Source organism: Cervus elaphus, chromosome 16 (assembly GCF_910594005.1).
Source record: "Cervus elaphus chromosome 16, mCerEla1.1, whole genome shotgun sequence".
Lineage (NCBI taxonomy): Eukaryota > Metazoa > Chordata > Mammalia > Artiodactyla > Cervidae > Cervus > Cervus elaphus.
The window spans coordinates 11,579,872-11,589,580 of NC_057830.1; the positions used below are offsets into that span (position 1 = coordinate 11,579,872).

A 9,709-nucleotide genomic window follows, 5' to 3' on the forward strand; every position below is an offset into this window, starting at 1 on the left:
TCCAAGTTTATCCATCTTGTTGCAAAGAAATTTTAAGATAAGTTTTAAAGGGAGTTTCATTTCTACATTTCCTGAATCTTCATGAGTTTTAGTGTATAACAGGAGTATTGCCTGGGTATAATTTTTAGAACTATTTACATACAAAGATATGGGTCCCTATAATGAATAAAACTTTATAGTGGATGTAACAGTTTTTAAATGAGGTGGGTTATTTTGCATGACTTGTAAACTGGCTCTTACATAGAATCAGAATGGGTATCTGCAATGCTACAAACAATGTCACCATTTTTGAAACAGGTGTATGGACCTCCAAGCTGTTAGCTGGAAGATCATTTAGACCCAGAACTTCATAGGTGTTAGTTTAAAATTCATTAACTTGTTCCTTCCAAGAATTCTCCTTTTCTTCCAGTAAAGATCATTACTGGTTTTCATTTTTACAAATGTGCTTTCTTTTCCTCATTTATTTGACTTACTTTTCTAATTAGTGCTCAATAATATATTCATTGTTCTTTCATATTTTTAATTACTGAGTACTTTCAGCTGTTTACTGAAAGCCTGCTGTGTGCCAAGCAAAGGATTGCAAGCTGAGACTCACATATTAAATTTGTTTATTCTTGTTTTCAAATCCACTCTTCTCTAAATTTTGTTTTGAAAGAATCAACTTTTTATGTAGATCTAACCTGTTTCTCCTCCTCTTCGATCAATAGATACATTGTCCTGTGACTTCTTGTGGTAAAATTGTGTTTTTAATAGTGGAAATAAGTTCAAAAGTGTTTTCCTAAATCAATGAACATTATACTTTATCCATCTGTTTTTGTCCTCAGATAAAGTGAATAGAATCATATTAGAATAACTACAGGTAAAAGGAAGCAAATGCAAGGCGAAAATCTCACCAGCTGGAGTTTCTTTTTCCTGGAAGGTTTTTCTAGATACCCAAAGTTAGAGATTGTTCTCTTTGTCTTCAGCCTTTTAATGTATCTGATAACCCTCTTGGGCAACAGCACTCTTATTTTAATCACTGTCGTAGACTCACGTCTTCAGACGCCCATGTACTTGTTCCTTGGAAATCTCTCTTTCATGGATATTTGTTACACATCTGCTTCGATTCCTACTTTGCTGGTGAACTTGCTGTCATCCCAGAAAACCATCATCTTTTCTGGGTGTGCTGTACAGATGTATCTGTCCCTTGCCATGGGCTCCACGGAGTGTGTGCTCCTGGCTGTGATGGCCTATGACCGATATGTGGCCATTTGTAGCCCGCTGAGATACCCCATCATCATGAACAGACGGGTCTGTGTGCAGATGGCCACCATCTCCTGGGTGACAGGCTCTCTGACAGCCCTGCTGGAAACGAGCTTCGCCCTACGGATACCCCGCTGTGGGAATCTCATTGACCACTTCACGTGCGAAATTCTGGCAGTGCTGAAGCTAGCTTGCACACAGTCCCTGCTCATGGACACAATCATGCTGGTGATCAGTGTGCTCCTCCTGCCCGTTCCAATGCTCTTAATTTGCATCTCTTACGTCTTCATCCTTTCCACTATTCTGAGAATCAGCTCAGCAGAGGGCAGAAGCAAAGCCTTTTCTACCTGTGGTGCCCACTTGACTGTGGTGATCTTGTATTACGGGGCTGCTCTCTCCATGTACCTAAAGCCTTCTTCATCAGGCTCACAAGAAATAGATAAAATCATCTCGTTGCTTTATGGAGTGCTTACTCCTATGCTGAATCCCATAATTTACAGTTTAAGAAACAAAGAAGTCAAAGATGCAGTGAAAAAAGTGCTGGGCAAAATGTACTTGCAGCAAACACAGGAACATCTCTGACTGTGTGTCCGTGATTTCTTTCCAGGGGTGTGTCCTTGGTAGAACTCACCAGAAAAATTCAAGACAATATACTCACGCTCAGTAAACTAACTTGTGCTTGACCTTTGTCATTTTACAGTTGTGAAATAGGTGTATATAGAGTAATTGCCTATGGACGATAGTAGGTTCCAATTTGCATTTAGTTGTAATTTTTGTCTTTTCTGTCTTATGGTTGTGAGAAGTTTGGGGCTATAGAGTCATCACACATTTGTTCCAGAAGGAGACTTGGTTGAATTTAGAGTCTGTAAACTCTGGTGCCAGAAGAAACTTGTCTATCATCTCTGCTGTAAATCCTTTCCAGAATGAAGTGGGAGCATAAAGAAACAAAGACACAATGGCCTTGGTTACTTAAGCAATAAGACAGAATCTTTGAAAATTAAAATACTTGGCTCATCATCACACAGTTGTAAAATCAGAACTGTAACCCTCATCCTTTGGGTTTCTTTGCCAGAGCTTGTTCTATATGCTGAGTGGCTCTCTACTCTTCCTCATTGAAAACTGCTCATTAAAACTCGACTTCTTGAGTAAGGTTGTAATGCCTGCTTGATTTGCTCACTTGCTAACTTTGTTTTTCCAAGCACCTATATACTTGCACAACTTGTATGTGTTTCTATGTTGGTATACCACCCATACTACTAATTAGGTCTTTTTTTATGTGTGTATGTCTTTTTTTTCTTCATTGGATGATTGACTTCACAAAGTCATGGATTCCTATTATTTTGTATCTTTTATGTTTACATAAGTCAGTAAACTAGTAAGTTTATCATCTTTTAATTAGTCACTGTATTTGAGAAGTAAGTACCACTCGTGAAAATTATGAAGAAGAAACAGCATGGGCAATGAGGTCTGTTGGTTTATAAGCCATCTTAAAGTGATATTTGATAGTAGTATTTTATTAAAGTAGCAGAGGTGGATTTTAGAATGAATTTTCTGTCTCCTGGAATTAGCTGTAATATGTGTGATGCCAAATATAAACAGGAAGAACCAGAGTTACAGAAGTAGCTGAAATCTTTACTGCAGAGAGTGAACGATGAGAATTTGAAGACACAGATACTGAATACCCTTAGTAATTAGTATATCATCTTTGACAACGCTAGTTGACATGAGTCACTGAAGCAGGTTATAAATGACCCTTATGTCAGAAGAGGACCCAGGATGGAACCTAGGCAGATATCTCCCTGGTAGCTCTTGGCTAAGAGATTAGGAGTTACAGTATTATAGCCATATGTTACCTAAAGTTGCTGTGAAAAACAACAAGTCAATATAAATATAAATGTGTTTCATAGATTTCCTTTAGTAAAAGGAAATTATTGGCAACTGGTACATTCTGTCATTTGGATTAGACTCCATATCAATCAGTTTGGGTTAAACTCCATCTCAATTACGATCCTTAATTTTATAGAGTCTCAGGTGAGGGATTATTGTCAGGTATTAAAAAGAGGAGTATATTTGACAAGAAGGTAAAACCACCTCTGACAGTCAGTTCCTGAATGATTGGTGACATGACCAGATTTATGCTTTAAAAAAAAACTGAATCATGTCACTTCCCATTTAAACCCCTTAGTGGCTTTTTATTACCCGAAAGCTTGAAGTCCTTAAGATGACATGCATAATAATCTTTCATAATCTGATTACCCACCATTTATAGTCTTTGCTTTGGGAAACTCCGATTCCTTTTCATTCTACAAAAGTGTTGTGCTGTGTCTTTTTATTGAAAGCATTCATCAAAATTTGTAATCTGATAATAATTTGTGGGTTTGCTTGTTTAATATTTCTCTCACTAGTCTGTAGGTTCTTTGAGGCAGGGACCACATCAATTTCATTTACCACTGGAGACCCAGAGCTTAGCGCAAAGTCTGACACAGGAAAGGCATTTGGTGCATACTTTTGTGAAGGATCGTGCTCAGTGAACATCTGTTGAATACAAATATGCATGTAATAAACTTTTGATGGCTGTTCAATTAAGTACTTGACCATTCCTATAGTGAGAGAGATGAGGATGTCAAAGGTGGCTTCTGGGTGTCAGAGAAGCCTGATATGTCATTAACTGACATGGGGAATACTGGACCAAGTTTAGGGGTTGAAGGGAAGCCATGAGTTGTAATTTAGACATGTGGAATCTGTCATGATTTTGAGATGTGTAAGAGATGTCAGTTGGGTATGCTGGTTTGGAATTAATGAGAAAGATCAGCCTTGAGATATAAACTTGTGACATATTTGCATATATATATATAATAATTTAAGTATTGAAAATGGTTAACATTAACTAGGGAGAGAGTATACAGTGTGCGAAACACTGAATATTCATTGGGAGGACTGATGCTGAAGCTCCAGTACTTTAGCCACCTGATGTGAAGTGCCGACTGGAAGAGACCCTGATGCTGGGAAAGACTGAGGGCAAGAGAGGGAGGGGGCAGACAGATGATGAGATGATTGACACATCATTGACACAATGGACATGAGTTTGCACAAACTCTGGGAGATACTGAAGGATAGGGAAGCCTGGTGTGCTGCAGTCCATTGGGTCACAAAGAGTCAGACACAACTTAGCAACTGAACAACAACAACAAACAGTGTGAAAGCTGCCTAAGTGAAACAAGGGGAACACTAATATTTAAAGCCCATCAAATAGGAAAAGCCAACAAAGCGGCATTGAAAAAGAGCAATTTCTAAAGTCGGGGGAGAGCAAAAGCCAGAAGACAGATTCCAGTTTTCATCAAGATTAAGTAAGCCGTCTCCACCCTGCTTTCCCGCCAAATGTAATTAAAAACTTTAGACAGAAATGCATGGAGCAGTCATCTGAGGGCTCTGAAAAATGAGTGCTACCATGCATACCTGGGAAGGAAACTGGAATGCAAGGTATCAACAAACTCACGGTGAATTTTTTTTTTTTTTTTAATTTTTTGTCATACATTGATATGAATCAGCCATAGATTTACACGTATTCCCCATCCCGATTTTTTTTTTCTTTTTCTTCTCCACCATCCATCATCTCTTGGTCTAGACTCAAGGGCAGCTTGAAACCCAAACCTACACACTGGGTTCAAAGAGAAAGATAGCATGAGCTCCAAGGGAAGCGCCCTTTTGGTGGTCTGAAATGAGAAATGGGGAACAAGGGAGATTTACTAATTAAAAAGAAATTGTCTCTTGCCCAAACTCCCAAACTCTGTGGTGAACAGTGGCAGCACCAGCAGTGGTCGCTGGGCAGGCACCTAAAATCCTTAGGGAAGAGACCCTCCTTCTTTGTTTAGAGGAACCATGGTTCCACGAGCTTGGGAAGAGTCCCCATTGCCTTTTTCTCTTTCTGTCATCTCCAGTTTGGTACTTGAGGCAGAGACTTCTAGCCTACAGCACTGTGGGAAAATACATTTCTGTTATTTCAGCCATGCAGTCTGTGGTATTCTGTTATAGAAGCCTGAGCACACTCATGCATGGCCCTTGGCTCCATCCCAAAGCCAGCAGAGATGAGTCAAGTCTCTCTCATATTGCATCATTCTGACCCTGCTTGTGTCATCACATCTCTCTCTCTTTTCATTTCCTTCTTCCACTTTTAAGGACCTGTGTGATTTCAGTTGGACAGATAATCTCTTTAGGGTAAGCTGATTACAACCTAATTCTATCTGCAACCATAATCTCCTTTGCCATCTAATCTAACATATGCTCTGTTTCTGCATCCTAATCAGATATAGACCTCTTTGGGACCATTATTTTTCCTACTACATCTTGATTTCAAAATGGCTGTACTGAGAAATGGGAACACTTTCAGACTCTTGGACATTCATGCAGAACTTCCTCCAATTGCTAAAGACCCAGAACAACACTGCAGTATAGATGTCAGTGAGTCTGTTTATGAGTCTCAGGTGATTGAGATTCACTTCAGAGTTCACACATGGAGACTCTGAAAGCACCCCATGGTTTTTCCTCAGTTTGCATGTAGTATTTGGAATAGGTACTATCAACAAGTGGCACATCCCCACACTGGCCCTGTGAATTATGGAATAAGGAACATTGTAGCAGGAAAATATAAACTGAGGCCCCTGGAACTTCTCTTTTTCCCACCAAATATATACACTGAAGACCATATTGCATTCTTGGTGAAATCATAGAAATTAAAGGCATAGCATAAAAGAGAAGAAAATAGTGCTATTTGCATGGATGCATCTAGAGCTATCATGCTAATTGAAGTCAGAAAGAGAAAGACAAATACCATATGATCTCACTTACATGTGGAATTGAAAATATGACACAAATGAACCTATCTATGAAACCCAAACAGAACCCCAGACACAGAGAATAGACTTTTGTTTGCCACGGGTAAGGGGTGGGGAAAGGATGGATTGGGAGCTTGGGGTTAGCAGATGCAAGATAGTATATATAGAATGGATAAGCAACAAGGTCCTCCTATATAGCATAAGGAACTATGTTCAGTATCCTCTGTCAGACATAATGGAAAAGAATATATTTATAATTGAGCCACTTTGCTGCACTGCAGTAATTAACATTGTAAATCAACTATACTTCAATTTAAGGAAAAAGAAATCAAAGGAAATCTTGGAAGATTCAAGTAACAGTGATTTGATTGTTGTTAAAAAATGCATACATAGAATTTACCATCTTAACCACTTTTGAGCGTACAGTGCCATAGTGTTAAGTATATTCACGCTGTTGTATAGCACATCTCCAGGGTTTTTCGTTTGCAAAACTGAAACTCCACACACACTGAAGAACAACTCTCCGTTTCTCCTCCTCCTCCCTCATGGCAACCATGATTTTACTGTCTGTTTCTATGAATTTGACTAGATGCTTCATAAAAGTGGAATCAGACAGAATTTGCATTTTTGTGACTGGCTTATTTCACATAGTATAATGTCCTGAAGTTTCATTCATGTTGTAGCATGTGACAGAATTTCTTTTTTTAATGAGGTTGAATATTCCAGGGTAAGCATATACCACATTTTCTTTATCCATCCACCCACTGGTGGACATTTGTGTTACTTCCACCTCTTGGCAATTGTGAATAATGGGGCAGTGAACATGGGTGTGCAGATATCTCTCTGAGATCCTGCTTTCAATTATTTTGTATACATATGCCCAAGTGACAGTGCTGGGTCATATAGTAATTCTGTGCTGTGCTTAGTCGCTCAGTCATGTCTGACTCTTTGTGACCCCATGGACTGTAGCCTGCCAGGTTCCTCCGTCCATGGGGATTCTCCAGGCAAGAATGCTGGACTGGGTTGCCATGCCCTCCTCCAGGGGATCTTCCCAACCCAGGGGCTGAACCCAGGTCTCCTGCATTGCAAGCAGATTCTTTACCATCTGAGCCAGCAGGAAAGCCCAAGAATACTGGAGTGGGTCAGTTCAGTTCAGTCACTCAGTTGTGTCCGACTCTTTGCGACCCCATAGACAGCAGCCCACCAGGCTCCCCAGTCACTGGGATTCTCCAGGCAAGAACACTGGAGTGGGTTGCCATTTCCTTTTCCAGTGCACAAAGTGAAAGGTGAAAGTGAAGTCGCTCAGTCATTTCTGACCCTTAGCGACCCCATGGACTGCAGCCTACCAGGCTCCTCCGTCTCTGGGAGTTTCCAGGCGAGAGTACTGAGTACTGGAGTGGGTTACCATTGCCTTCTCCAACTGGAGTGGGTAGCCTATCCCTTTTCCAGGGGATCTTCCTGACCCAGGAATTGAACCGAAGTCTCCTGCATTGCAGGCGGATTTTTTTTACCAGCTGAGCCACCAGGGAAGCCCCTTACAGTAGTTCCACTTTCAGTTTTTTGAGGAACTTCCATAATAGTTATGTTTTCTGTAACAGCTGCACCATTTGACATTCCCACCAGCAGAGTACAAGGGTTCAATTTCCCACATCCTCACCAACACTGTGTATTTTTTGTTTTGTTTTTTCTTGTAGTAACCATCCTGATAGAGGCGAAGTGATACCTCATTGTGGCCTTGACTTGCACTGATCTAATGATTAGTAATGTTGATCATTTTCCACATACTTTTTGGACATTTGTACATGTTTTTCTATAGAAACGTCTATTCAAGTCTTTGCCCATTTAAATTATTTTATTGTCTCTATTATGTCCTCAATTAACTGATAAATTCTTCGGTATGGGTTACTTCTCTCTTTTTTTCCCATTAAGTGTTTTTATAGAGTAGTTTTAGGTTCATAGCAAAATTTAGGAGAAGATACAGAGATTTCCCATATAATCCCTGCTGTTGCCCCCTTAGCCTCCACCATTATCAACATTCCCATCAGAGTGGTTCATTTATTGATGAATCTACACTGACACATCATAATCACCTCAAATTCACAGTTTAAATTAAGGTTCACTGTTGGTGGTGTGTGTTCTGTGGGTTTGTACAAATGTATAGTGATCTGTATCCATCATTATGGCATCAAAGTGTGAAACTTTATGGGATTTGTAATTTATAAAATGGAGTAAATTTCTTAAACTTGAGTAATACTTTCCTTGGACATTCTATGAGTACTTTTGAATCACCCCGTCCTCTCAGTATTTCACTGTCACTCATAAATAGGATCATTTCACTTTGAACGCACTTCAAATCCCCCTTAGGAAACTTTCTGAGAAGAGTAAAGTTCTCTTACTAATAAGTCTCAGTTGAATTTTTCCCAAGTTCACTGCAAACCTATTGCCTACTCATGGGACCAAGTCCCACAGTGTCTTGTTTAACCTGTGTGCACCTCCAGGGAAGCAGGGCCACAAGGGTTCTAAACTGTAATGCAGCCTAGTGAAATACAGGGCAGTGAGATCCGGTCTGTGACTTGTACTTGTCTAGTGGGAATAGTGTCATAATGAAGAAGTGTTGCAGAGAAAGAGAAGCATTATAACTATCTTGATTGGTAAATGCTCTAGTGCTATTTGGAGAGCTAAGTAGCTGTTCCTCCCAAGGGGCCATGGGAAGATTTTCTCAGGGGGTAGTGGAGCTTCTGGAAATGAGAGAAGGACTAGGTAGAGTGGTGTGCATGCATTTTACTGTTTCCTGAGCAAAGAAGTACCTCCCCAGCATGATTCTTTCCTCCTTATGTTTCCTTTCTGCAAATGGGCCTTCAGATTAACCTATACAATATTTCCCCCTACGGACATATTTTGCTTTATTGTGCTTCACTTTATTGCATGTTGCAGGTAGTGGATTTTAAAACTGAAGGTTTATGGAAACCCTATATTGAGCAAGTCTATTGATGTCATTTTTTTCCAACAGCATTTGCTCACTTCATATCTCTGTGTCACGATTTGGTAATTCATGTAATGAACTTTTTTATTACCGTTAGATTACTATGGCAATGTCTGATCTTTGGTATTACTATTGTATGGTGTTTGGGGGCACCATGAACTGTGCCCATATGAGATGAATCCATAAATGTTGTGTGTGGTTTGACTGCTCCACCAACCACTGTTACCCCATCTCTCCCCTTCTTGGATCTCCCTACCCCCTGAGACGTACCAATATTGAAATTTAGCCAATTAAAACTCTACAGTGACTTCTAAGTGTTCAAGTGAAAGGAATATTCAAGCATTTCTCACTTTAAATCAAAAGCTAGAAATGATCAAGCTTACTGAGAAAGGCATGCCAAAAGCTGAGACAGGCTGAAAGCTCCATCTCGTGCTAGTTAGCCAAGTTGTGAATGCAAAGGATAAGTCCTTGGAGGACGTGAAAAGTGCTGCTATAGTGAGCACATGAATCATAAGAAAGGGAAACAGTCTTGTTGCTGAAATGGAGAAAGTTTTAGCATTCTAGATAGAAGATCAAATCAGCCACAATACTCCCTTACCTAAGTGAGAGAAAGGCCCTGACTTTCTTCAATTCTGTGAAGGCTGAGAGAGGT

The 9,709-nt window shown here is 39.9% G+C and overlaps 1 protein-coding gene across 1 annotated transcript; it reads left to right on the forward strand.

Moving 5' to 3' along the window:
• Positions 1 to 786: 786 nt before the first annotated feature.
• LOC122710232 (olfactory receptor 2K2) lies at positions 787 to 1,824 on the forward strand. Its single transcript, XM_043927891.1, has one exon. The coding sequence runs from the start codon at positions 874 to 876 to the stop codon at positions 1,822 to 1,824; it is 951 nt and encodes a 316-aa protein (XP_043783826.1). The 5' UTR covers positions 787 to 873.
• The last annotated feature ends 7,885 nt before the right edge of the window (positions 1,825 to 9,709 follow it).

Coding starts and splice junctions, on each gene's coding strand:
- LOC122710232 (XM_043927891.1), top strand. CDS start 874: ATGCAAGGCGAAAATCTCACCAGCTGGAGTTTCTTTTTCCTGGAAGGT.